General features: G+C 38.6%; 12 protein-coding genes across 12 annotated transcripts; 8 read left to right on the forward strand and 4 right to left on the reverse strand.

The window, feature by feature from the left end:
- Positions 1-109: 109 nt before the first annotated feature.
- Positions 110-955, forward strand: TOT_010000495 (uncharacterized protein; the record flags this gene model as incomplete). Its single annotated transcript, XM_009691036.1, has 4 exons — positions 110-257; positions 338-520; positions 643-819; positions 888-955. 4 exons carry the CDS (start codon positions 110-112, stop codon positions 953-955), a joined length of 576 nt encoding a protein of 191 aa, XP_009689331.1.
- A 65-nt stretch (positions 956-1,020) lies between these two features.
- TOT_010000496 (1-deoxy-D-xylulose-5-phosphate synthase) lies at positions 1,021-3,981 on the reverse strand (the record flags this gene model as incomplete). Its single annotated transcript, XM_009691037.1, has 3 exons — positions 1,021-1,043; positions 1,079-1,184; positions 1,282-3,981. The coding sequence occupies 3 exons, from the start codon at positions 3,979-3,981 to the stop codon at positions 1,021-1,023; spliced, it is 2,829 nt and encodes a 942-aa protein (XP_009689332.1).
- A 263-nt stretch (positions 3,982-4,244) lies between these two features.
- Positions 4,245-7,507, forward strand: TOT_010001186 (uncharacterized protein; the record flags this gene model as incomplete). Its single annotated transcript, XM_009691038.1, has 14 exons — positions 4,245-4,672; positions 4,741-4,834; positions 4,878-4,994; positions 5,063-5,160; positions 5,190-5,277; positions 5,312-5,403; positions 5,442-5,502; positions 5,688-5,910; positions 6,057-6,323; positions 6,360-6,554; positions 6,728-6,852; positions 6,919-7,157; positions 7,232-7,316; positions 7,421-7,507. The coding sequence occupies 14 exons, from the start codon at positions 4,245-4,247 to the stop codon at positions 7,505-7,507; spliced, it is 2,199 nt and encodes a 732-aa protein (XP_009689333.1).
- A 174-nt stretch (positions 7,508-7,681) lies between these two features.
- TOT_010001187 (uncharacterized protein) lies at positions 7,682-9,938 on the forward strand (the record flags this gene model as incomplete). Its single annotated transcript, XM_009691039.1, has 6 exons — positions 7,682-7,809; positions 7,954-8,377; positions 8,554-8,901; positions 9,078-9,329; positions 9,529-9,651; positions 9,759-9,938. 6 exons carry the CDS (start codon positions 7,682-7,684, stop codon positions 9,936-9,938), a joined length of 1,455 nt encoding a protein of 484 aa, XP_009689334.1.
- Positions 9,939-10,212: 274 nt separating this feature from the next.
- TOT_010001268 (myosin a tail domain interacting protein mtip) lies at positions 10,213-11,120 on the forward strand (the record flags this gene model as incomplete). The annotated part of the gene is made up of 3 exons (XM_009691040.1): positions 10,213-10,416; positions 10,660-10,905; positions 10,959-11,120. 3 exons carry the CDS (start codon positions 10,213-10,215, stop codon positions 11,118-11,120), a joined length of 612 nt encoding a protein of 203 aa, XP_009689335.1.
- Positions 11,121-11,231: 111 nt separating this feature from the next.
- TOT_010000498 (conserved hypothetical protein) lies at positions 11,232-11,937 on the forward strand (the record flags this gene model as incomplete). The annotated part of the gene is made up of 3 exons (XM_009691041.1): positions 11,232-11,325; positions 11,390-11,516; positions 11,688-11,937. The coding sequence occupies 3 exons, from the start codon at positions 11,232-11,234 to the stop codon at positions 11,935-11,937; spliced, it is 471 nt and encodes a 156-aa protein (XP_009689336.1).
- A 211-nt stretch (positions 11,938-12,148) lies between these two features.
- On the forward strand, positions 12,149-12,463 carry TOT_010000499 (hypothetical protein; the record flags this gene model as incomplete). Its single annotated transcript, XM_009691042.1, has 2 exons — positions 12,149-12,201; positions 12,373-12,463. The coding sequence occupies 2 exons, from the start codon at positions 12,149-12,151 to the stop codon at positions 12,461-12,463; spliced, it is 144 nt and encodes a 47-aa protein (XP_009689337.1).
- Positions 12,464-12,603: 140 nt separating this feature from the next.
- TOT_010000500 (conserved hypothetical protein) lies at positions 12,604-15,861 on the forward strand (the record flags this gene model as incomplete). Its single annotated transcript, XM_009691043.1, has 4 exons — positions 12,604-14,556; positions 14,692-14,773; positions 14,809-15,328; positions 15,672-15,861. The coding sequence occupies 4 exons, from the start codon at positions 12,604-12,606 to the stop codon at positions 15,859-15,861; spliced, it is 2,745 nt and encodes a 914-aa protein (XP_009689338.1).
- A 542-nt stretch (positions 15,862-16,403) lies between these two features.
- On the reverse strand, positions 16,404-18,008 carry TOT_010000501 (conserved hypothetical protein; the record flags this gene model as incomplete). The annotated part of the gene is made up of 1 exon (XM_009691044.1): positions 16,404-18,008. The coding sequence occupies one exon, from the start codon at positions 18,006-18,008 to the stop codon at positions 16,404-16,406; it is 1,605 nt and encodes a 534-aa protein (XP_009689339.1).
- Positions 18,009-18,342: 334 nt separating this feature from the next.
- Positions 18,343-19,239, reverse strand: TOT_010000502 (hypothetical protein; the record flags this gene model as incomplete). Its single annotated transcript, XM_009691045.1, has 2 exons — positions 18,343-18,472; positions 19,124-19,239. The coding sequence occupies 2 exons, from the start codon at positions 19,237-19,239 to the stop codon at positions 18,343-18,345; spliced, it is 246 nt and encodes an 81-aa protein (XP_009689340.1).
- A 65-nt stretch (positions 19,240-19,304) lies between these two features.
- Positions 19,305-25,470, reverse strand: TOT_010000503 (ATP-dependent helicase; the record flags this gene model as incomplete). The annotated part of the gene is made up of 16 exons (XM_009691046.1): positions 19,305-19,402; positions 19,427-19,569; positions 19,714-19,964; positions 20,152-20,382; positions 20,577-20,706; positions 20,942-21,176; positions 21,323-21,382; positions 21,578-21,787; positions 21,846-22,083; positions 22,570-22,626; positions 22,749-23,785; positions 24,258-24,653; positions 24,771-24,822; positions 24,879-25,006; positions 25,060-25,210; positions 25,384-25,470. 16 exons carry the CDS (start codon positions 25,468-25,470, stop codon positions 19,305-19,307), a joined length of 3,504 nt encoding a protein of 1,167 aa, XP_009689341.1.
- Positions 25,471-25,780: 310 nt separating this feature from the next.
- TOT_010000504 (uncharacterized protein) lies at positions 25,781-27,523 on the forward strand (the record flags this gene model as incomplete). The annotated part of the gene is made up of 4 exons (XM_009691047.1): positions 25,781-25,917; positions 25,987-26,192; positions 26,364-27,131; positions 27,219-27,523. 4 exons carry the CDS (start codon positions 25,781-25,783, stop codon positions 27,521-27,523), a joined length of 1,416 nt encoding a protein of 471 aa, XP_009689342.1.
- Positions 27,524-27,654: the final 131 nt, after the last annotated feature.

Below are 27,654 nucleotides of genomic sequence, written 5' to 3' on the forward strand. Positions count from 1 at the left end.
GTAATGGGGAACAGCTAAATTAAAAACTAAATTATTTTTTATTATACTCCTGTAAATTAGTAAATTATTTGAAATTGAATGTGTTTTGTGCCTTGTCGGTTTACTGTTTATGGAAGATTTTAAAAAACCTAATTTAATCGCATATAGAAAGGATTCTTCAAACAAGTTGTTTAAAGTAGAGAAGAAGCAGAAGGGTGTTCAAACAACTAATATTAAACCATCTGAGGAGCCGATTGTGCAAAAGGTTAAGGAATCAAGTACCTGTTTACTCACATTTATCCGTTCACACACCCATATTCCTGTATAAATTACTAACCTTTTAACTCATGTTGTGTAGATAGACGCAACTGTGGCTGTAATGGCAGGGACCACGAAGTTTTTAGTAACTGTATAAATTGTGGTAGGCTAGTGTGTATATTAGAGAAGGAAGGACCCTGTTTCAACTGCAATAGCTACGTTTACCCTGTCGACTCACCGGACTTGCCAAAAAATTACCTGGAGCATCCACATTATCAACAAAGTAATTTCATATATTGGTAATTAACATTATTATTATGAGGGGCTACAGCGTACTCCCATTTGGCTAGCCCTAATTGGTATCTAACTGTAAAACCAGTTAAGTGCCCATATCTGTTACTTCAGGTATATTAATAAGAAATAAGCTACTAAGTTGCGATAAGGAGTACTTGAGCGAAGACTTTAAAATAAATGATTTGCACGGCGGCTGGTTTGAGGAGTCGCGGGACGTGTACAACGAGGACGCTGAAATCGCAATGGAGATGTACATTCAAGAGGAGTCGGAAAAGCAGCAGCAGCAAGGTATTTGATACGGCTATCTCCGTTGTTATTGTCACCGTTACCAATGTCAATATCTTAATTCCTTTCAGGATTGCTGAAGTATGACCTGGACCTACTGACCGGCACACTAAGTTACTCAAAAAAGGACGATTCCTAATGTTTTAAATAAATTAACACTTGTACGCATTTATTTATCTGTGTTCCCTTTTGTGTACTAATACTTTATGTTACTAACATTTCATGCTCTAAAATCGTGTGTGCTAAGATTGCCCTAGAAAACTCCGTATTTGATTTGCGATGCCCTTGGGGTCGATTTGCGCCATTTCCATCTGCTCCTGCCTAGTGGCGTGGTGGATGAACTCGTAAGGGTAGTTGATGCACTTGATCTGAATAAAGGTTATAGAATCATAATGACTAGTGTTACTGGTAACTGACGTAACCGACGGTGTAATTGTATTAACGGATAAACGAACATCAATGTACCTTGAATTGCGATAACTGATTAATCTCAGCCAAATGCTCAAGTACTGCAGTCCCCAATCCTCCGGAAATTACCTCTTCAACGATCACTAAACGGCCATGGCTCCGCTTCAGCTTCTCTAGGACTGAAACGTCCAGGGGATTCAGAAATCTCATATCGATGACCGTTGGGTCAAAGGCGCTGTCCAAATAGTCCAACGACTTGATTACGTTGTGTACCACTGGGCCCAGACTTAAAATTGCCACATCTCTGCCCTGTCTGACCACTTTACTCTTAAAGTTCCTCAAGTCGTTATAGTATGCGCTGAACTCATTGTAACTTGCACTGCCATTATTAGCATAACTATCACCAGTAACTGTACCTATACCGGCACCCGTAATGGTACCATAACTAGCACCAGTACCATTATTAATAGCAGTACCAGTAGTGGCATTGGTAGTGATATCATCGTAAGCACCAGTAGCAGTACTTATGTCATTCAAAAAATTAAAATGCCTAACATAGTCGTAAAAGGCTCCATCGTAGCCCAGTTGACTCTTGTTAGGCACTTTATCCTTCGGATACCTTATTGCCACTGGTCTATTCAAGTCAGATGCCAGCTTAAGCATCAGCGCCAGGTCCACCTGATCACTCGGGAACATGAATGCGAGGTTTTTAAACATCCGCAGCATGTTGACGTCGTAGTTGCCGTGGTGTGACAGGCCGTCTTCGCCCACGTAGCCTGCCCTGTCGATCAACAGCTTGATGTTGATGTCCTGTATGAGCACGTCGTGGATCAGCTGGTCCAGGCTGCGCTGCAGGAACGTCGAGTATATCGACACGAAGGGCTTCAGGCCCGCTGAGGCCAGTCCTGCCGAGAAGGTTACTGCGTGCTGCTCGCATATTCCCACGTCGAACGTGCGGCTCGGGTGGAATGCTCCGAAGATGCCCACTCCCGTCCCTCCTGGCATTGCTGCTGTGACTGCCACTATTTTCGGGTCAACTTCCGCCAACTTGACCAGGGTCCGTGCAAACACGTGGCTGTAGCTCTCGGAGTCGAACACTTCGTCCTTAACAGAGGCTTTGTCACCAGCGTTGCTGATGTACTTTCTGTAGTACTCCAGCGAATGACTTGTATCAATCACGCCACTTCCAGTGTCATTGTCCTTGCTGATGTTACCGTTAAAGCTACTGATATTATCATTGTCGTTACCGGTGATACTGGCATCACCGTTGGCGGTACCTCCGCTTGTGTTAATACCACTGTTCTCATCATGGCCAATATTACTCAAGTCTTGCACACTAGTGGCATTATTTAAGACTAAATCCACCATTGTTAGGTGCGTATTTGGCCCTATTGAGTGCAGAGTGTCCAGGCTTTTTATTGCCTGTGGGCATCCCAGTCCTTTAATCGTCTTAATATGTATTATTAGGGGCCCATCCACCCTTGCATTTCCAACATACAAGCACCTCTCCCTGTGGCCCGTGGTTGTAGTGGCGTTGCTTCCTCCGTACTGCTGTGGGTTCTTTATCATGTTGAACAGCTGTATCAATTCATATATATTGTGCCCGTCTATGGGCCCAATTACATTTAAATCACCAGAACTACTGCCACTGCTACTGGCGACACTGCCATTGTTGTTGTTTTTGTTTAATAGTGATGTGTAAAACTCTTTTAGTGCCTCATTTAGTGGCTTCACCTCCTGCCCCGATGTTTTTTCCATAAAAAACGGCAACACTGGCCTATAGCCCATTGCTGAACTCAGACCCGTTGGCAGTGAGACCTGGTCGTTGTCGTTATAGATGATCACCAGAGGCGTTTTCAAGTTAATCGCGTAGTTGAGACTTTCGTAGGCCAAGCCGCCAGTCATTCCGCCGTCTCCGATGATCGAAATTACTTTACTGTCCACCTCAACTCCATTTTCAATGCCATTGTCACTCAGTAACTTTTGCGCCTCCCACAGCCCCTGACTGAATGATATCGAAGTTGACGAGTGGCCTGCTCCGAACACGTCGTGCTCGCTCTCGTACGTTCTGCAGAACCCTGATAGGCCGCCCTTCTTCCTCATCGTTTCGAGCCTGTCTCTCCTTCCCGTCAGCATCTTGTGCACATACGCCTGGTGTCCTATGTCCCAGACGATCTTATCCTCTGGCGAGTCGAAGACGTAGTGCAGTGCCACTGTCAGCTCAGTCACTCCCAAAGAGCCCGAAAAGTGGCCTCCTGACCTGGATATCTTCTCTCCCAGGTATGTGCGGATTTCATTGCACAGTTTGAAGAGGCAGTCAACTGGGATCTCCTTCAATTCCTTAGGACTGTTCACTTTAAATAATAACTCACAGCTTTTTAAATCTCTATTACGATCCCCAGTATCATGAGAATCACTCAAATTTCCACTAAAATTATATAATTTACAGCTATGTTTATCATTCTTCGGTGAATTAGTGTTAAATCTATCTACACACTCATCACTTATTCTGCTAAAGTTATAGAGTTTATTGGCACAATGTGTGCCATTAAATAAATTTAATTGGAATCTACAGTGATTGTTATTACTTTTGCTATCATTTACACCGGCGTTTTGTGTATTATTAATGACCATTTGCTTAATTTCAGAGTGTGGCATCAGCCGTGAATAACTCGGTGAAACATTGCGATAAGACTGGATTCCTTTAATAAAACAAAGAAACACAGCACAGTGCGATAAAATGTACTTAAATTCCATAATATCATTTTAGTTTTTAAATGTTTGTCACACTCAGGCTCCCCTGGAAGTAAGTTTGTAAATGATTTTAAAACTGAAAATTTTGAATCATTTATGTAAAATTAAACTGAAAACTTGAAAATAGATCAAAATAATAAAAAACTGAAATAATAAATGTACTAATTTTGGAAAAAAATAAGTATATAGTGGAAGGTACCACAATTATTTTATATGTTGGAAACTGTCTACACTTTCAATTTTATTATGTACACAAGTTTTTAAAAATGTTGCACAGTTGTAAACTACTAAAAAATGTTCCAAAATACACGTTTATAGGAACGAACAAACACACTTACACAGCAAATATTGACTGTAGAAATGGCAAATATCTCAACAATAAGTGCTATGTGACGAGTTTGAATAACAAAAATCAACTGAACGTAATTAAAAATGTTAGAAATTTTGGTTATAACAACTCAAACTCCCAGTTTGGATACTTTGGGCTCAGAATGAACACACCTTCTGACCTACTTAAATTGGCCACCGACGCTGTAAAATATTCTGAAAAATCAGTTGAAAATTTAGTAGATTACTATAGTAGTTGTAAGAATAGTGGAGATTTTAGAGAAAATGTATCAAAAAAGGCACTGTATGTGATCGATGATATATCAAACACACTGTGTTCAATAGCAGATCCCTCAGAGTTTCTAAGGTAGGAATGGTTGTTAGATAACGAGTATGAAAAAATGCTGTAAATTTTAATGATTAATATATAATTAGGCACGTTCACGAGAACGATGAATGGCGGAAAGTGGCAAACGAATGCATAGAAATCATCTCAGACTTCATAGGAAAGATAAATATAAACAAGAAAGTAAGTAAAATTAAAATTAACATTGAAAACTTATGAATTATAGATTTATGAGATATTGATAAATGATAAAAGTGACTTGAGCAAAGATGAGGAGTTGGTACTGAGTCACATGATAGAGTCAATGAAGTCACAAGGAGTTCATTTATCGGAATTGCCACAAGTAGGTGGAATAAATAAGGATAAATAGACGCCAATAAATCTAATAGTTTGAATAATAAATGGTTATAGATTGAATATTTGAAACTGTTGAAGGAGGAGTTGATGCTAAGCTATTCGATATTTGAACTAAGTAGTAAAAATCAGCACCCATACAATCAAATATTGAAGTATGAAAGTAACATTAGTGATTGATAAGAAAACAGTTGATGATTTATATGTACAGGAACGCAGAAAACCCAGATTTTAGAAAGCAAGTATGGCTATCGCAACGTAAAAGCAATCAAGTAAGCAAGGAGCGATTAACGCGTTATGACTTAGGAAAGTTTGTTGAAAATATTGGAACTGAGAGATACAAGGACGAGATTGTCACAAATTAGAGGATTCGCAGACTACAGAGAGTACGCACAGAAGTAAGGAATGGTAAACTAGTGTAATCATTAATAATCAGGGAGTGTATGCTGAATAAAAATATTGAGGAATTTTTAATTAATTGTTCAAATTCAATCAAGGTAGGAGCATGACATTGGTGATGATAGTATTAATAGTAGTGTGTAATGTGTACCAGATAAGTATTATTTCTGGTAGTAGTAGTATTATTTCTGGTAGTAGTAGTGCTAGTAGTAACAGCAACTAATTGTATGCGTTAACATTAAAAAAGATAATAATAATAAAGGTAAAACTAGTCATACTTTAGGATCAACTATATAGTGACTTGGAAGAGTTATGGAAGTTGAACTCAAAGAGTGCACATAATAAGAATGGCACTAGCTTGAATCCATGGGATATAGACTACTTGGTTAACCTGAAAAGAAATGAGAATATTATATTCTTGTCATTGAAAACGTTGATAGATTATTTTAAATACTTATTAAAAGAACTGTTTAACATAGAGTTGACAGAGGATGATATAAAACAAGGTAATAATATTTTTAGTAACTTTAATAGTAGTAGACGTTAATGTTGTAAAAACAGTAGCTATATAAACAGTAACAACACTAATAATAAAAGTAATATTATAATAATAGTAGTAATAGTAGTAACAATAATAACAACAATAATATAGAATCATTATGGGATGATAAAATCATCAAGTACAATCTGGTACATGATAATAGAACAGTAGCGAATTTGTATTTGGACCTGTTTGAAAGAGAAAGTAAAACAACGATGTGTGCACAGTTTACAATAAGATGTTCAAAAACATATAGTAAAGTGGACAAAAATGGAGAAAAGTATATAAGTAAGATAATGAATCCACGTAATTATGAGGAGCATGAAGATAAATTGATACAAATACCATCAACAGTAGTAACAACATCATTTACAAGTGGTGGAATAGCATTTGGAAGAGAAAGAGAAGAGAAAGAAGATAAAGGAAAGGGGATGAAATTTAATGATATAAAAATAGACTTACACAACTGTGAAATAATATTCCATGAATTGGGACATACACTGCACACATTGTTGAGTAAAACTGAGTTACAGCACTTATCAGGGAATAGAGGACCAATAGACTACGCAGAGTTCTCATCGCACCTATTTGAACTGTTCTTTCAGAATCGTAAGTGACTAGATAAATAAGTAAATAGACAGATAGATACATAAATACACACACAGCTGCACCTGCAGTTGTCAAACATATGAGTGTACACACACGTTAATGAATAGTTGAATAAATAAATGAATCATTTAATGATTGAATAAATTAATGAATGAATGAATAATTGTTATTAGATGTTGTGGAAATGATGAAACTGGAAGGTATAAATGAGACATTTAATGAAAAGGATGTAATGTATTATAAAAAGTTTGAATCAGTAGACCTGGCAAGAATGATAATATCATCACAAATAGACCAAGTAAGAAAAGGATAAGATTATATAGAAAATTAAGTACAATGGTGGAATCTAATGATAAATGTGTAGAGGTTTTATGACGATAAATATAAGTATGATTGGATGGAAATTGAAAATGGATTGAATTATAAGGATATATTTCAAAATTATAAAAACTATTTCAACGAAAAGTACGAAAAATGGAAAAATGATGAGGAAAAGTGGAATGGAAAAGAAACAGTAGTGACACTGCTGGGACCAATAGCTATAACAAACTTTGATCATCTGATACACTACGGTGGAAACTATTACTGTTACCTGTACTCAAGGTTAGAACACAAGTAGAAGAAAGATAATTAGAAATATGTGTAGTAGAAAATACGAGGAATAAATAATATTATAGAATCCTGGCAATAAAAGCGTATAAGTCATTTAAAAATAAAAGTTATAAGGAAATTGGGAGTAGATTACTGGAATTCTTTAAAAAGGTAGGAAAATAAAAAATAAAAAAAGATATATATTAAAAAAGTAGATATGAAAAGGTAATTATAAGTAAAAAAAAGTTAAATGGAATAAAATATAATTAATATAGGGGTCCATAGATTCGTCACTAAGCCCAATTAATAAGTTGGCAGGAAAGGATTTAAACGAAGAAGAGAATACATTATTTTATAAATAAGTATATTATCGTGTAATTTTATGATAAAAATGAGTAATATATGTAAAATATATTGATTTTAAATAGTGTAATAGTAGCGTAGCTGTAAGATGTGTGATGTAAGGGTGTGATATGAGTACACCCATGGAAAATAATGAGATATGTGAATAGAAATAGATGTAATGATAGGAAGTGATGGATAATTTGGATAAACTGACGAGTTGTGTAAGTCGAGTGTTAAAAGTATGTTTCTCCGGAACACTAGTAGAACTGAAGGAGAGTATACAGAAGTTGCTAGAGGTAGATGATCCAGAGCTCAACAAGTTTCGGCCCAAGTTGGTTGAGAAGGTAAAGAGCAGTGATGTAGGCAAGAGTACAGAAGCTGGCGGAGATAATGGCATACAAGGGGAAGCTAGTACAATTAGTGGAGATGGAGCCAGTGTTGGTGTAAACAGTAGTAGCAGTAGCACTGGTGGCGCAATATCTAAGCACTTATCAGTGAACGGAGACGATAAGTGCTTCACAAGCTCGGAGCTCTCGGCACTGGAGTTCATAAGAGACTCGAAGAAACACTGCGTAGCACACATCGCAGCAGCAGGAGGGAACTTGGAAGTTCTGAAGACACTGCTGACATCGTTGCCAAACCTGGCACGAGTGGAGGATGAAAACGGAGAAAATTCACTATTTTACTCAATAAGATCACTAAGCGATCACGGGGAGGCTGATGGTACTGGCGTCAGTGATAGTAGCACTAAGATGGAGTGCTTGATGTTGTTGATCGGCCACAGTGGCGTGAACAGCGTCAACAAAGAAGGAGTCAGCGCACTGCACGCAGCCTGCGAGTTGGGAGACGTGAAAACAGTGAAGGCACTTATAGAAAGGAGCGCAAACGTAAGCAACTAGAAGCCGCACATCCACAGTAGCTACATCTATTTGACAAATGTGTGGGCTTTAAACTAGTTAATATAAGATACGGAAACACACTGATTGATAGTGTGTAGCTGGTTGATTAGACAACGTCAGTTGGGTAATAACTGGATTCACAAAAATTAATGGCGCACTTTTAGGTAAATTTATACTGTGACCAACTTGGAACACCGCTAAACGTATCAGTGGCACGAGGATACCATGACGTATTTGAGCTTTTACTGAATAATGGAGCAGATCCAAATGTTACCGCCAGTAGTTCAAACGGTAGAGTTGGCTTGTCAGTTAGAAGATGTCCACCGCCGATAGTATTTGCATCGAGTACCGGGCAGTTGGAAATAGTGAAGAAGCTATTGGATAAAGGAGCGGATCCAAACTTGGCCGACTACGAGGGGTGGACAGCACTGCACTGCGCATCGGAGTTAGGGTATTTGGAAATAGTTAAACTGCTGGTTCTCTACAAAGCCAATCCAAACATTAAGACAGAAGTAAGCAGCAAGTATATGCACCTAGGTAGCTATATATATGTATGTATATGTACTTATGTAGGTATGTAGCTACTATTGGTATACACATGTGCAAATACCGATGCTACTATTGCTGCTGTTAATTCTAGTACAAATACTGATGGAGCAGTAAATTACCCAGTACAGTAAATGTTTAGGATAAAAACGCGTACTATTTGGCTGTTTATAATGGCCATGTGGAAGTGGCAGAGTACCTAAAGCAATATACAAATCCGTCAGATGTGATAGAGTTTATACACACGAGTAAAGATAACCCGGATAGTAAAGATGAACATAGTGGCGGTAAACTCGAAAACAAAGTGGAATTGAAAGAAGAGGAGCTGAATGAAAACGAGAAGGAAGAGCACAGGAAATTGGTCCATGAATCGAAGAATGAGGGAAACAGATTAGTGAAACTCCAAGATTATGAAAACGCCACAAAAGAATACACAAAGGTACTAGTAGTAACAGTAGTATTAGCAATAGTAGTAACAGTAGTATTAGCAATAGTAGTATTAGTAACACTAATGGTGATAGTTATCCAATAGGTAAATAAGAGCTGACTAATAGAGTGGCCAGTAGACTAGTATAAAAAAATGATATTCGTAGGCACTCTCACTGTGTCCAATTGGACCTAATTTCAATGAATTGAGATCAATATTGTACTCTAATCGCAGCTTTACAAATTTAAAACTGAAGAGATACGAAGAAGCCCTGGAAGATTCAAAGCAAGTAAGCACACCTTAGTTAAAAGTAGAAAATAATATGAAGTAGACTGGTAAATGTGCAGAAAAAATTATAAGGAAATAAATGCAAACCCATAGTGATTAATATTGTAGAGTATTAAGCTAAATCCGAGCTGGAGTAAAGCATATTTGAGAATGGCGAATGTGTACAGAGACATGGGAGAGATAGTGGACTATCTGCATAACCTATTCCAGGCGTTCGTCAAGGATTCCGAAAACACAGAACTGAAAAACCTCTTCCAGAAGGAATTTAGTAAATATAGAGCAAGTTAATCAAAAGTGCATCAATGTTCTAAGTAGGGTACGAACAAGGTTCATTTACATTAAAAAGTGAACAAGGTGTAAAATAGAAGCTAATCTCATAACATAAATATAACATACTCATTTTAATTAGGAACATACTGGTGAGTGCATTTAAAATAACACATTTAAAAGAGAACGGTGATTATATAGTGACATGTAAAAAAACAAATGTGTAGCTAGCCATTTACATGTTAGGAACATTAAAACTAGTATATAAATTGCTCATAAGTTAAAAATAGGGAAAATGATAGTGAACAGTTGCTTACACGACTGCTACGAAGGTCTTCCGCAGCCGGAGTTCGTGCTCGCGCCGGAGGATACGGAATTAAATTATTTCCTCTGGATGCCAGGCTTTAAATATAAGCCGAGCTTCCAGGAGAAGCTGACGACGCTGAAATCCCTATCCTCAAACTCAGATAGCACACTGGACGGAGTTCTAGAGGACCTGGTATGTAGTACACTAAATAAAATTAAGAGCAATTTGTATAAAATTAAATCAAGTATAACCTGCGGTGCCAGCTAAATAACAACGCAAAATACTGAAAAACAGAATTATATTATGAATAGTTAGTACCAAATGTAGTGTTGCGTAGAACACCAGTATTATGTAGTACGTTATACTAAATATGGGCCCAAAGCACTAGATTATTCACAAAAACAAAAAATATGATGATAATAAACTAATGTGTAGATTGAAGTCGATGAGTTGGAAAATAGTTTTATGAATAAGGCGAAAAGAGGGACGCTCGATACCAACATGGCCGGAGCCCTGGCACGCGAGTTGGGAGGAGCTCCTTCTCAAGCTGACCTGCTAGAGTTTGAAGCAACGTTCGGAAATAACGTCAATTTTGAGCAGTTTAAGGAGTTTCTGGCAGTTTCCATGTACTCGTACGAAAACCGTGGATATTTCGAAGAAATGCTGGCAAAGTTCGAAAACGTAAGTTTCACATTAGCTAGTAACCCGCAAGCGTTGAGCTAATCCTGATGCAGACGAGCGGAGGAATGACGGTTGCCAAGTTTGAGAATATGCTGAAGAACTACGGAGAGCCGATGACCGACAAGGAGCTGGGCGAGGTGTACAAATTACTGAACGTGAGCAACAACACAGTGTGGACGAAAGATCTCCTGAACTTGCTGCGTCCAGAATCTTAAGTGATAAATAATGTTTTGGTTTATTTCCATGTCCACACAGATTCATGCCACATAATCAAACCGTAATTATTAGATTAAATTTTAGGCCTGAATGCAATTTCTGTGATAAATATGGATGCAGAATCAGCGCTTTTAAACGAATATGACAACTACGACTACGTGCCTCCCAGACCAGGTTGGTTCATAAATAACTCGAATAACTCAAGTAAATACTTACACATTTGGCCAAAAGCGGCATAATTAATTAAAATAAATATTTTACTGTTTAGATAAAAGCATAGTTGGAAGTTTATCGTTCCTGGCAGCGTGTTCACTATGTCTGGTTAGTGCCGTTAACGCTATAAACGTTTTTTCACTAGTAAACCCCTCATTATATCTGTTAAACCTGGTACAAGGGTAAGTTTTAAATTTTACTATTTAAATTTGTGATTTTTTAAATTCTGTGTACATTAGTTGTTATTAAGTTTACTATTGGTGTTCCAATAGTCATAATCGCCTATATCGGTGTATATTTGGTAAAATGGCCTTAAATAAGTTTTTGGAACATGGAAAATAAATAATAATCAGATTTTTTGGGTTTTTGGTGCTCGTGTCAGAAGGGGAAAGGTATTCGTTTTTGGAGTCATATGGAAACCTTGTGGACAACTACATGAAGTTCCTGAGCTTGAACGTCGGAAAGAGTATGTTCTTTTACCTGATCGCACTCTTATCTTTTAATTTGACAAGGCTGTCTGTACTATATTTCCTGCAAATGTTCGTATGGGTTGGACTGGCAAGCGTATTGCTACTCAATTCTGCCGGACTTTTTAAAAATTAACATATTTACATTACCTATTATACATGGTATGTATACACACGAAATGTGTATTCATCTTAAATAATTGAAACATGGAACAAAATTAATCTATAAATATAATTTTTATAGTTCTAGCCAACTAACATACCTTTTACTAAAAAATATTTTGACCGGTGTATATGATATGCAAGAATATTTAAAAAATGCTAAGTTGAATTGAATTAAATTAATAATGGATGGGGATTTAGAGATGTGCAATGAAATGGATTCCGTTGAATTCAAGTTGTTAGTGATACATTTTAAAATAGTTGAATTTATGTTAATTCATCAAGAAAATCAAAATCTAGTAATTTTAGCTTAATTTTTGAAAAAATAATTTAAAATTATTTAAAATAATAGAAGAATCTTGATCATTTCATGATCTTACACATTTTGTAAAATTATAATTTTTTACAGGAAAAAGAGTTTGTTTAGTCATATTAAATCTGGAGAAAGTCTGTTAGACTTGTTTTGCTTCCAAAGATTAGGAATTTGCGATCAATTATAAGGACTGTTACTGTGTGTTAGTGTGTAGCAGTTGTTACTGGATTCTATAATTTGAATGGGAAGTTGATTAATAAGTCATTTGTAGTCATTAATTACTTGTTACGATATAAATCTTAAATTTACTAATTTGTTAACTGAACAATGGTAAAGTCAGAAGTAAAAGTATTCCTGCAAATCGAGCAGCAGGGTTATGGTTATACTGTTGGTGCTACCTATAAGAAAGAAAACTGTTCAAAATCACAAAAATTTAAGAAGACGTTGTACCTTGACACGGTTGGATCGTCCGACAATTTAAAAGTAAAGGAATATCGGTGCTACGGACATACTCTGAACAGTTACTTCCGAGATAACATCAAATCAATCAAGGAGGGGAACTTTGAAAATATATCTGATTCGACTATTAATTTTCGTTCACACCCTGATGATTTAAAAGACGTGGAAGTTAAACTAAAGGTGGCAATATGTAAGATTAAAATAAGCGTCTATGATAAAGAAGATAGACTATTGAGTAACTTGCCGTATACAAGTGATGAATATTTGCAGAACAGAAATGTGTACGTCTACTTCTACAATCCTGCTAATGAAAAAACAGACACTCTTCCGCTTCTTTTTCAATACAAAGACACATTCTATGGCCCAGAATCTAGGGAAAAGTATTTTGAAAAGTGGAAAGAAATAAGTGATTTGGAAGGAATTATTAACAGCCAAGTAAATGTACAGTTAACTAACGAAAGCCAAGAATTGAAAACACAAAAGGCGCAAAAGGCCGACAAAATAAAAAATAAGCTTGACGAAATATTTAAAATGTTAAATGAAGTGGATTTGACTAAAAAATGCGACTACGGAATACCGTACTGCTCAAAAGAGTTTTTTGTCAGAGCTGAGTTCAACACCAAAAGGTTTGTGGTTAAGTTATCTAAAAACAGCAAATATCATAAGTTTACGCACACCTCCGTAAATAAGTACTTAGTTGGGAGCATCAAGGGCGTAGAAAATTGCCAATTTGACGATCATGTTAAAAAAATTGCTAATAAGGATGCCATTAATGAAGTCGTAGTCTATTTCCCTGACAAGGAAAATGAACCTGAATTAATACTATTAAACGAGGTTGGTTACCTTTGGTCTACTACGCATGGGTACTATCAAAAGCAAGGTGACGCATACACGTATAGGCACTTAAAAGGTGGAATCAGCATAGAATTCGTCCGGGGCAACCAATTCTACGATGAGGAATCACCCACAATTGACATATTGACTAAAATAGAGGACGATGACATGGTCGATGATCACTCACACCGAAAAATGGATAATCACGCCGCAGATTGCCATATTGAATCTGACGAAGACTCCGAAGATGGCCAATGTCCAACTCCAGTTACAGACGGATACGGTGAGAGTCCATCTAATAATATTAGGACAAAAAGAGCTCAACCTGCAAGAGTCGATAATCAACCTATTGAGAATGTTACACAGTGTCATGGACTTCCACGTCAACAGACTCAGGGGGGAAACCTAGCAGGGGCTGAAGGCGAAAACGTAGTAGGAACTCAGCGTGAAAAGCTATTACAAACTAAAGTACTACATACACAAACAAAAGAGTGCCCATATCATGGGAAGGCAAAAGAAGTTCCACATGAACCTGAGATAGTGCCAAAGGCGTTGATCGTTAGAAGAGAAGCTGCACGCAAGAGTGAGGAGACGCCCGTGAAGCACCCTGGGACAGTGAATGCCAAGACCAGAATGTATCAAAGCACTGGCAGCATTGGCCAAGATATACTTCGCAAAGAGGAGGAGGAAGAGAGGGATTCAGTGCACAGGAGCGAAAATCAAAGCGGTGTACTGGAACCAGATGGTCCAAAGAACACTGACCAACAGCAGGACGGAGTAAACGGTGCAGGTGATGTGGAGGTCGGCACTTTGCCGGAAATTCCTTGCATTGGGCAGGGAGAGGAAGCAGGTCACTACGTTAACACTGGCGTGAAGGGCTTCGACGAGTTCATGAACGGCGCCATCGACTACGCCAGGAACCACCCGGGCATTGTCTCGACTGCTGGTGCCGGATCCCTGCTGACTTGCGCTGGTGGCGGGTACGGCGTGTACAAATTACTTTTACACTTTAGGTAACCGGAATGAACGTCCTATTTTAACCTATTCAACTCCAACGGTCAATTTGTTACGTTTAAACTCACACACGTACACGAGTTACTATTTTTATTTAGTCGGCCATAGTTCTTCCATTGCCGAGATTCCACACATGGGTCATGCAACAGGGACGTGAATGCTCATTTTTTCAATGGAAGCATGCAAATTAGTGCTCTGGTCGCGAATAACACCATTTTGCGGCAGCACGACCCCATTGCCTCAAGGATTCCACAAAATATTTTTTACAAGCAGCTACAATGAAGATTTCATCCACGTTTATTTCTTTCTTGGTGCTCTTATTGGGGTTTAACGTTGGCAAACTTGCCAAATGCGAGGTCTACCCCGCACTGCCGAAGGTTGACTCGGGGGCAGGTGGCACTGAAGTCGGCAAATTCGCCATGTCGGAATCCGACATCACGATTCTGACTGAGAACCGAGACGACCCCAGGTACACTGACGAAAACAAGCACGAGGCCTACACCATGGAGTCCAAGGGCGGCTACCTCAACTACATCTTCGCCAAGGGCGCCAGGTGCAGCGGCCTCAAGTGCAAGCGCGAGTCCCTGTGGACCCACTACAGGTACGAGCCATATCCACTATCCATTGGCGTCGACACCTTAAACAACCTTGTTGTAATCATATTCGAGTACGAATACTACCTTTTCGTCAGGGACGGCGACAGATGGGTAAAGCACGTGCGCAACTACAAAATTAGACCCGAAAGGTCCAAATTCCCATAAAGAATCCCTTTTGAGGCGTGTTTGTAACATAACACTGGCCAAATATACATCTATCGGTAAAAAGAATTCAACTCTGAGACAGCCTTAAATTAAAGTGTGTGCACAACTATCATTTTTAGTAGAAATGGAATTTTGTAAAAGTACTTCTTAAAGTAAAAAGGATAAACTATTCAACCATCTAGACTCAATTCTAAATAAAAAGCTTCGATATTGTAAAATAAAGTATAGTATAATGCGAATACGGCAAAATTTCAAACTAGCCTTCCTAGTTGGATTTCGATTGGGAGCAGCTCTGTAACATTAAGACCTTTAACGTTTACTTTTAAGTTTTATTAATTTACTATCACTATTTCCACTCAATCCATTCAATATCGTATACTCAAATACATATTCTCAATTTAACCCAGCATGTTCACAAGACCAACCAACAGGTAGTTCAAGAATAAACACTGTGAAGAACGATTTGTCAAGCAGCCTAATGTGTTGTTTGTCTTCAACCAAAGCACAATTCAACTGATTCATGTGAACCTCAAATTCCTCTAGCCATTAACATTCAAGAATAAAATTTAAATGACGATTACTGTGAAGATAAATAGACTTTTAGTAACTCAGTTTCCTTTGCTAAAGCTTGCTGTGATTTAGGGTTAATATAACAATCTAACGATAACAAAATATAATATAATAGGAATATATTTAATACACATATAGGGCGTAGTTAGTGCACAATTAATTTACAGCTGTTATACAAATTGTCCACAATTAAGGCATAATTAGTATATACGCAAATATATATCTGATTAATATATCTAGATGGATAAATACTTGACGTTACGAGGACCTAGTAATAATTGTAATTGTGGAATCTTAAACGACAGTACTTTTTACCATTGTCAATAAATCCATATAAATCTCATTTTTGTGTCGTACGGGCATTAGTAATAGGTGCAATGGGTACGTAACGATTGTCTGTTTTAAAATAAAATGGTCGGAAGTGTGTGCGGGGCCCTGAATGCTGAGCTACACACAAACAGTTAACACATAGTGCAATTTTAAAATATATTACAAATACTCTTTTATGTTGAGGCCAATATCGCGTTTGGCGTCTCTCCAAGCCCTTCTGAAGGTCTCCCGGAAAATGTACCAGGAAGCGTTGGATTTAGACATCCGGTGGTTGGGCCGGTACTTGGGAAGATGGTAGCCAAGGCTGACCCGGGTGACGTTGTAGCCCACAGAGGACTTGGTGATTATGGTGCGGAAAAACATCTCGAGAATGAGGTCGATCCCGTGAATGGTGTAGCCCTTGGGGTTACCCCGCACAGCATAAAGCCCCAAGCCTATGAAGCCGAGCCCGTCCAAAAAACCGTAGCCGAGCATCATGATCAGAGTCATGGCCATTACCCTGGGCCGGGAGTTTCTGATCTTCAAGGCCAGCGGGTTCTGAGAGTGAATTGCCATAAACGAGTACACGTAAATTATGGGAAGGGGAATGAAGGTGATCCAAACGAGATCGAGGTACCAGCTCCAGCAGCGTAAGTAATCAGTGCAAGTATCGATCAAAACGTACAAAAGGGGGCCCGTTCCAATAAAAATTGGTATCAGCATGTTTATGGCGTGGCATTTGTCCCTCTCCAAAAGAGCGTAGGGAATAGTGCCGGGGAAGAGGAAGTCCTTGACGAAGCAAATCAGATAGTTCATTAGCATGGGCGATATTAGGGTGCCAATATCGTCGTTGCCGACACGTTTCATGCAATCGTGACATAGTTTACTGAAGCACTCAGACTCAGCTTGCTTTTCAGGCAATTCAGTCTCGGCTTGCTTTTCAGGCAATTCAGTCTCGGCTTGCTCGTCTGGCGGTTCAGGCTGGACTTGCTTTTCAGGCGGTTCAGGCTCTACATCCTCGGATATGGACTTTGAAGCGTTAATGATCATGCCCAAAAGGCTCTCGCCGCGTTTGTCACCAGGATGCTTGTGCTTCTCAGCCTCTGCCTTAGATAAAGGGGCAAAATGGTCATCCTTAATGTGGAAGTAGAAGTAGTACAGCAAGAAGAATGAAATGACAGTGGACGTGGCACAGAAAAAGCACATTATCTTAATCATCAGAAGAGGGTTGTCGTACCAAATCCGGTCGAGGATGAATTGGAACCCGAAAATGAAAAAGCGAGTTAAGTGAAAAAATGAAGAAATGATAGAAACGTACTGAGCGCAGAGAGCGAGGTATGAGTGGTCGAAGGGGCCTAAAAAGAAAATTTCGACCGAGAGAAGAACGTAAAAGTGGTAAGCCTTGTTGTTTAAAAAAAGTGCGATAAAAATGGCAACCCTGCTGGCCAAAACGAAAAAGTATAGAGCCAAATTGACGTACCTGCGGACCCTCTTGCCCCTGTTCAGGTCCTCAGGATTAAGGTCGGCGCCGGCGGCGTGGAAAATGCCGTACTCCATTAGCGTGCCCATCAGAATCATAATGTTCCTGATGCTGTACACCTTGTCGAAGTAAATGCTGATGTTGTGTACAGGAATGTCGAAGGCCACAGCCACGTGCCGGGAGTTAACGTCGACCATGTGGAGGAGGAAGAAGGTGGAGAGGGAAACGAAGGAAATTATGAGTCTGCAGTGAAGGTCGTTGTGGCCGCAGGGGTTCGGTGTCTGATCTGAGCTAACTTCAGTCATTTACACCGATAAATCAGAAGGTTGGCTGAGGAAGGCCCGAGCGTGACGAGTCCATCGGTGGTGAGTGCCGTTATCATACAGATTTCATACAATAGACGGAATGGACAAATTTATAGTACAAATGAACCGAGTAAACTTTTATTCATTTCAGCGTGGCAGATTCAGAAGGTTTAGAGGCTGCAGTCGAAAGGCCCAGACATAAAAATCACCATATTCGTTAATAGGGGTTGGCTGCTTAACGGTACAAAGTGCCGTTTCCTTATGCGATGCTGGCGTGAATGAGTTTAGTTAATTATTTGAAGGTCCACGTGGCTACTAGAAGTAGTTACAGGGATTAAAAAGTGCCCTTAAAAGTAAACAACACTTCGTTTGAGGAGTGAGTCTCCTTAAGATCATTCACCAGGGCACTCTGGTTCCTCGGCTCAACAAGAATCCTACAGTATCTCAATAGCCTTGGTCTCCCGCTGATTAAATTGTTCGTTGGTCCCTAATTCTTACTCAATGGACTTAGTAATGGGAACTGCCAAGAGTAGTTTTGTCTAAACGACGATCATACACACTGAATTCGTGCCAAAGTTCACTGTGTTTGCTGTTATGTACCCCGATTTAGTCCAAAGTGAATAGAGAAAAAACAATGTCTAGTGATCAATAGGTATTTTTCTTAATTTTTGGCCTCAGTTTCCGAGTTCAAAGTTACGAAAGTTAGTTTTGTCAGTGAATAGCCGTTGCCTTCCTTTATAGAACAAATAATCACTAAATTATAGTGGTCTTGACAACCAAGAACGTGTAAAGAAAATATATAAAGCCTCGTTCAATATTATTTTATGCAGCAGGCGATCTGCCTTCAGGCTAAAAAAACAGACTATGCTGTCGTAATTATCCCTATTTATATTTGTGTATGTTACAGTTTATTTTCAGCGTGGCTTCTGCATAAGTATACGTGATCTTACGCTCAATTTCACCCTCTCCTGGCGCCTCTCAATCCCTCCTTTGCCACAAATCTGAAATATTTATTTTAGGGGTGTTTTCACAGCCTACGATCCCAGAAAAACGTATTATACCGCAGCGATTACTTTCAAATACACAAAATATACATATTTTAGCACATTGTTTACTCTAAATTCTCCCTTGTTGACGAGTTGTACACCTGACCTTCGCCGCATTTGCGTCTAGTCGTTGTGTTTATATTTCCCCGAGGATGCCTATATGTGTATATGCACATTTTAGCCATGACATTGAGCGTCTGTTTCCTTTGTGGAATCCTGCACAGGGCCCCGTTTCACCCTGGCAACTGCCTCAGAGCCTTCTCTTCGACAGACGCCAGCTATCCTGGTCCTTGTCGAACTTGTTGTGGAGCGGTTGTATTTTTATGTTTTTCTTTACGCCCCTGCCTCCTATATCACTCCGTTAAAGTCCACTGAACTTACCCTTGTCGCCGCCGCTCGACACGAACATTGTTGGTGCCAACTCCAGCAGCCATTTCGACTTAATCACCGTCAAATCCCTCATGTACTCCTTCGTGGTCAGCACCAACTCGTGATACACTACGTATTCCGGGCTCCTATGGGCTTGTGTATCTTAGGTTACCAACATACTAAGTGCCTGTGTAAGTTACCACTGCAATAACTAAGTATCTCTCTACGCTACCGCTCCAATAACTACCCATGGTTCCACGTTAGTGTATCTCCTTTACCCATTAACCTACCTTCTGTGCAGTGATGAGGACGGGTGTATGTACACATTCTGCTCATCCAGCAGCGTTCTGTACGACTCCTCGCCCCTCTTGGCTGAGTGGTGGAAGAACCCACTGCATATGCTCTTTTGTATCCTTTCCACCTTGTTCATGTTAATGCCTCTGCTGTCCAGACTCCTTTTATCAAAGTTGTGGAAGTTGTAGTGGTCCAATATCGATATCAGCTGCTTTCTTATTTCCTGCACCTTCAACAGTGCTCGATACTACATTTATTTTACATTAATTTTATGTATGTCAACATATGCCATTAATTATTTTGATATATGCCATTAGGTATGTCAATAAATGCTATTAATTATTTGAATATATGCTATTTGTGCACATATTCTAACTGAACTGTCGCCTAACGTATCTATTCGTCCACTTCTTGTGGTCAAAACCATCATTTACCTGTAGGAAGTTCTGGTAGCAGTAGTAGTTTGAGAACGAGTTTTTCTGCCACTGCTGGTATATGTTAAGGTATGTCAAATGGTCCCCCTCCGTTTGAAAGTACCTCAATCTACTCTGATCACTCTTTTCCTTCTTATCTGGCGGTCTGTAGAATATGTTCTGCACTGAGAGCATTGATATGATCGTTATGATTTCACTACAGCAGTCCAAGTCTATCGACGTCAATAGCACCTAATCATAAGCATATATATATATACATGTGTGTGTGTTTTACTCCAGTTTCTATTGTTTCTATTGTTTGTATGGTAATTCGTATTAAATATATCATTGTATATAATTTTGTATGTAACATTGTATATATCATTGTATATATCATTGTATATATCATTGTATATAATTTTGTACTCTGCAGCTTATCTACTTACCTTGGACAGTGTTGGATCCATTGGGAATTGTGCCATTTTCCTTCCAACTCTCGTCAAAAGCCCTTCCTCGTCAAGAGCTCCCAGGTGATACAACACATCCAGTGCGTCTATCAACATTTCATTGCAAGGCCTACATTCATCATTAATATTATTATTGTTGTTGTTGTTACTGTTGTTACTGGTGTTGGTATTATTATTATTGTTGTTGGTATTGGTTATGTTACAAATACTACTCTTCGTACTGGTATTGTTACAATTACTGCTACTATTATTGTTACTAATACTATTATTGTTACTAATACTAGTACTGTTACAACAGCATACTGTTATCCCATTCGTATCTTTAATATTGTCTTCAAACGTACCTGTCCATGAAATCAAAGTGTATAAAGTCATTTATTCCCATTGCTTTCAGTATTATGACTACGTTAGTCAAGTTTACTCTCTGTATTTCCGGCACTGGCGTTGGCAACATCTCTTCGTAGAATGTCGACTCTGTGTACAATCTATAGCATTTTCCTGGCGCTGTTCTTCCTGCTCTTCCTGATCTCTGCCTTGCGTTTGCTTTCGATATTGGTGCTACTACTAAACTCTCCATCCCTATTTAAATATTTATTTGGGTCATACAGTAACACATCATCCCATTACACATTACCATAGCCACTACTACTACTGTTACCATTTATACCACTACTAATACTAATAATAAGTTAACCATTGTTATCATAACTGCTATTTAGTATTACCTGTCTTTGGATTATACGACTTTACTTTACACAGTCCTGGATCAATCACGTACAGTATTCCTACGAATTTTATTACTACTACTACTAATGTTACTGCTATTACTACTATTGTTAATACTACTGTTACTACTACTGCTACTACCACTATTACTATGACTATTACTAATACCTATACTACTTATTTTACTACTACTACCAATACTACTACTACCACTACTAATACCTATACTAATAATAATAGGTATATTGTCTTACCGTCTATTGTTATTGATGCTTCTGCTATGTTTGTCGCCAGTATACACTTCCTCGTTCCTGGTGGCGATGGCATAAATATTTGTGTTTGCACTTCTGTCGGCAACGCTGCGTATATTGGCAACACTATCAGTGGCGGCGGCTTTAAATTTTCCAACTTTTTCATTCTTTCATTCAATATTTTACATCCCGTTTCTATGTCCTCCTGACCTACTCATATTTATTACCTACTGATACCACCATGACAATTTCTACCTAACATCCACTTTACCTGTCAGGAACACCAGTATGTCTCCTGGCTTCTCGTTCAGGTGTATATTCAACACTGTTATCAGCGCTGCTTCCAGGTAATCCATTTCCTGCTCCTTGCTGTGCAGTATTTCCACTGGGAAGAACCTCCCTGGTATTTTAAATATCTCCGCTCCCAGGAAGTATTTACTGAACTTTTCGCTTTCCAGTGTTGCTGAGGTCACTATCAACCTGAAATCATCCCTCTTCAGGCACGTTTCCTACATTTATTTATACCATCAATTACTTTTTCATAGTCAAATGATTACATACATATTTGTGTAGCATTTGTGTAAGTATTTAGTGTGTATGTAATGAGAGTATTTGTGTAAGTATGTGTAAGTATGAGTTTGTAGCAATGTGAGTATAGGTGTAATAACGTAAATAATGCCTAAATATGTGTAAATGCGATAACGCAAGTAACAATGGTTAATAATCTGCAACTGTTAGTTTGCTGTGATAGTCGTATACTTAATTAGCTGTATTCATGATTGTTCGCCTCTGAAGGTATCGGTATTGATTTGTTGTAGGCAGCGTTTTTTTAAGACCGGTACCTGTCTATAAAGCCACTTGCTAGATAGTCACCTTCGGTCTAGTTCAGCTTACATACTACGTACAATCTTACCTAACCACTCTCTTACACATACTCATATACTTACTTAATTACTTAGTTGCTTACTTAATTACTTACACATTCATTAACGTACCTTTAATAATGCGAATAACACATCTGTAGATATTGTTCTCTCGTGTGCCTCATCCAACTAATTATCAATGAATCAATTTGTTTTCACATTCAGTACATATAGTATTCCCTAACTAACCAATTGCCATATTATTTTCCATCTAAATACCTATTGAACCTTAATTATGCTACTTCTATTACCATGATTGTTGAGTAGTGATACAGATACGGGTCATGAAGTATCTCTCTCAGGAGCATTCCGTCTGTCATGTACTTTATCAGCGTCGAACTGCTTGTGCAGTCGTTGAACCTTATTGAGTATCCCACTTCGTTCCCTAGTATACAACCCATTTCCTCACTCACTCTCTTTGCTACGCTTATGCAACTAACTCTTCTAGGCTGCGTTATTCCAATCATTCTTTTTTCCTCTACCCTATCATCAATACTTTTGCCATGGACTGTTTTGTCATCACTACTTCTGCCATGGCCTGTTTTGTCACGTCTTCTATCAGGTCTGATATCCAGTCTGCTGTCATCTCTATTGCCACGAGTGCTAGTGTTATCATCTCTATCACTTCCACTAGTGCCATCATCTCTATTACTACCACTAGTGTTATCATCGCCATTACTTTTATCTCGTCTACTATCATCGCCATTACTTTTATCTCGTCTACTATCATCGCTTTTACTTTTATCTCGTCTACTATCATCGCTTTTACTTTTATCTCGTCTACTATCATCGCTTTTACTTTTATCTCGTCTACTATCATCGCTTTTACTATTACCAGTGTTGTCAACTCTCTTTTCTCTGTTTTCGTCTTTCTTCTGCGATTTAATCAACTTTATGAAGCTTGAATATTTACAGAAATCACTCTCGTGCAGGTACTGCGGTATCTGCGTCGTCTTTCCGCTTCCCGTCTCTCCGATAACTATCAATATCTTATTAGCGATCACCTTTTCTACGATCTCCTTCTTCAGCTTATACACTGGCAGGTTCCTTCTCTTCTCCACTAAATTTTCCCTCTCAGGGCCTCTTCTTTCTTCTCTTCTACTCTTTGTTGATACTGCATTTTTGTAATAGTCCATTATGTTACTCGTGTCCTCCTTCTTTTCGCTATACTGTTCATCTTTCATTGTCATCATTTTATTTTCGTGCTGTATTGCCAATGATGATGCGATGGTCCTCGAGAGTGAGCCTTCTGGCCTTGCTACTAGCTTGATCGGCGAAAGTACAATTCCTACACATTGATGCATTTAACCGTGCCTACGACTTTAACTACCAGTGCCAATACTACTAATACTATTATTATTACTATTACTACTGTTTAAATTACTACTATTACTACTACTACTGCTACTATTATTACTATTACTACTGCTTAAATTACTACTATTACTACTACTACTGCTACTATTATTACTATTACTACTGCTTAAATTACTACTATTACTACTACTATTACTACTACTACTGCTACTATTATTACTATTACTACTGCTTAAATTACTACTATTACTACTACTACTGCTACTATTATTACTATTACTACCAGTGCTAATAATAGAAACCATTTATCCTACCTGATCTTATCGTCTGTCCTTTTAGAAACTGCGGAGGCTTCAAGTTTACCTGCACGTCCTCCTCGTGCTCCTCCTCCTCCAACAACTCCTCCTTCAGCTTCCTCTTTTCCTCCTCGCTGAGGATTCCACTTTTGAGCAGTTGCTGATTTTCCCACCGGTCAATGTCGTTCATGTACTTTCTCTTCTTGTTGTTCACCAGCTCGAACTCCTCGTACTCCTTACTCGTGTCCAGCTCCGACCCGTACCCTCGTTCGTATGACTCCTCCGAAGTGTCCTTTCCGGTACTCTGGTTTACGTTCTTCATCGTTAAACTTATCTTAAGCCTCTTTCTTCTACTGTCCCTTTCACTAGGCTCATGCTTTTCTATCGACGTTACTTTCACGTACACCTTCTGATTCCTCTTTATCACGTCTTGTATGTTTATTATTTTCCTTTTTTCTGAGACTTGTGAGATATGCACCAGTCCATCGTACACTCCTTCTGATGTTTCAAACTCTACGAAGGCTCCAAAGTCACATACTCGTACTACCTTTCCCAGATACACTTCATTTTCCTTCAATTTTTTTCTTTCTCTTCTTTCTTCTCTTTCTCTCCTCGGCTCTCTATCCCTTTTTACTTCCTTTTCCTCGGTATCCTTAATACTATTTGGGTTTTCCCTTTCCAACAACTCTTTGGCCCAGTCCGACAATTCATTCTATATTAATTTGTTAATGTTTTAAATTAGGTCTTTCCATGATTCACTCAACTTACTTTTATCTTTGGTGCCTTTAATTCTTCTCTGTTTGGATCATTCTTCAGTGTAAGTGCTGGAAAATTAACTTGGTCGTCGTTTCTGTTTATTATTTCATCCCATTCATCTATAATTGTTTTAATTAACGCTGAGACTAATACTACCATGTATATTTATAATCAATTTGTAACTGCTTAGTACCTCTTTTGGGTGGGTCTAGTGCGATAATTGTGCGATACAGCTGATTTACAAAATCGTAACTCATATTCGCTTCATTTTCGTCCAGAAGTTTGTTAAAATCCTCGACATCTTTGGCCTTCTTGGCCAGAAATATTATAAATTCCGCCAATTCCTAACCAAACATTAATATTATTCAATCATATTCAAGTTCATATTATTTTGAATAGAATAAATAAACTTTTAATGTGTCTTCCAAGTAACCAAAATTGCGTTTAAAAATGAAAAAATTAAATTTAAAATAACTTTACAATAAATCTAAATAAGGGGGATATGTAAATTTGTTACCGGTTGATCAACGTCGAGATAATTTTTGAGCATCTCAGTCACCTTTGCAAGTGCACTTAGTGACTGAAGTTCCTCCAGGCCATCCATTTTTAAATTTTCAAATTATCAATTTAAATCCATATTTTAAAATAACTTTTAAATTTTTAATAAATTTTAATAAATATAGCAAAATAAATATAAAATAGTTAAAGTTGGGAGCAGGGGAATTTATTATTATATTTTGTAAAATATTTTTTGGCTAACACCAAAATTTTTAGTAAATGAGTGAATATAAATGTAGTTTTGTATAATGATAATATGTGTGAACTTAAATGAGTGTTTTTCATGCTAGCTATACGTAAAAGTGTAAAATTGAAATTGATAGTGGATAAATACAATATTTGGTATAATATAAAAAATGGACGAAAAGGCGTTGGCAGAATTTATAGAAAATGAATCATTGGATGACGAGGTGTTGTTCTTAAAGCCGGAAGTGGAGATCGACGAAAATCCGGAAGATTCCACTATAGAACAACATCACGAAGATGATATGAAGTTGGATGTGCCCGAAAACGGCAACGTAAACAGGGAGAAAACATTAAAGGAAGGAGTATCGCCACAAAGTTCCAACGAAAACGAGGAATCGTGGGAAGATGTGACGTACAATGACGATGAGAAGTTGAACGAGGAGCATATATGCTGGAGAACGAAATCGGAGTTCGAGCCGTGCTGTATTTCAGTGCACCCAAGGTTCCCAGAGGTCGCACACGTGGCGATTGGGAATTGCGGAGACTCGTGTACAGTCTACGACTTCGATTCGAGCAACCAAGGTAAGTTATGGATAAAAATAGACTAAAAAGTAATGCGAGTAGCTTATGTAAGAAGTTATACAATTAGGAAGATGGTAATAGTTAGTTATTGGGACAACGGAAGTGTACCGTGTAGCTAAAGTTAGTATACGAGTAGTAAGAGTAGTGGGAGTGGTATTAATGGTAGCGCAGATATTGAAAACGGAGAGCTGTTGGTAATGGGACCGTTCGAAGAAACAGTGTCATGCTGCGCCTTCTCAAGCTGCGGAAAGTACCTGGCGCTGGGATGCTTGGATGGAAACTTGTTGATATATTCGAAGCAGAGTGATTATCGTAGCATTCACACTGGAGGTGATGGCAGCAGTAGCAGTAATGTGGAAAAGGACGCGTACGTAAAACATAAAAGGATTGAGAAGATGTTGACGTCAATAGAATGGCTGGATTTCAGCGAAGATACAAATTTACTAGTGGCAAGCGGAGAAGGAGGACTGCTGGTGGTGTACCAGCTGAGAGAAGACGAACTGCAAATAGTAAACATAAATCACAATTCAAACGTAGGACAAATAATAACATATAGCTCTAGTGGGAGCGTAGGAGGAAACATGACCGAAGAAGAAGCAAATAGCACCAAAGAAAAGGAATATAACATAGTGTGCGGATGCAACGAGAGTAACGTAGTGATAGTAACACTTAACGGATACTATAAGCAGACGTCAATAAGTAAAATCAGTACGAATGCGGCAACGAGTGGAAGTAAATCAGTGAATATCGAGGAAGAAAAGGAGGAAGGCGCTCAGGAAAACATAATAAGCCTAAGCACACACAACAGACTAAAGCTGTGCGCACTGGGAACAACAACAGGGAACGTAGTGTTTATAAACGTAAATAAGAAGAGCGTAGCACGGCAATATGAAAATATGCACAGCAGCTCAGTGGAGTCGGTAATATTCACGATTAACAGTGGCAGTGGTAAAGTTACTGGTGGCGCAAGTAGTAGTAGCGGCACTGGTGGTAGAAAAGCAGGGCTTACTCCGACGAGGGGCGGAGTCAACAATGAGCTGGCAATAAGCACAGGGCTCGACGGACAGATAGTGTTCTACGACGTGTTGAACAACTGCAACAAGATCAACGTAGTCACCGTCGGATACGGGTTGACGAAGATAGTGGCGCACCCACTCAAAAGTGTGTTCGTGGCCTCCTCAGTCGCCGGGAAGATACTGGTGCTCACGCCGCAGAAGGTGCTGAGGGAAGTCAAGTGCCACACGCGTCCAATACTGGACCTGCAGCTGTTGAACGTGACGGGAGACTACTACGCAATAACAGTGTCCGAAGACAGGAACATAGTGATGTAAGTTCACCAAAGGCAAATGATTAGTTATATGAGTAGTTATGTAAATATCTATGTAGGTGGTTATTTAAGAGACTGTGTAGGTAGTTAGATAGGTGGTTATTTAAGAGACTGTGTAGGTAGCTAGATAGGTGG

The sequence above is a fragment of the Theileria orientalis genome, chromosome 1 (genome assembly GCF_000740895.1).
Source record: "Theileria orientalis strain Shintoku DNA, chromosome 1, complete genome".
In the NCBI taxonomy this organism is placed as follows: Eukaryota; Apicomplexa; class Aconoidasida; order Piroplasmida; family Theileriidae; genus Theileria; species Theileria orientalis.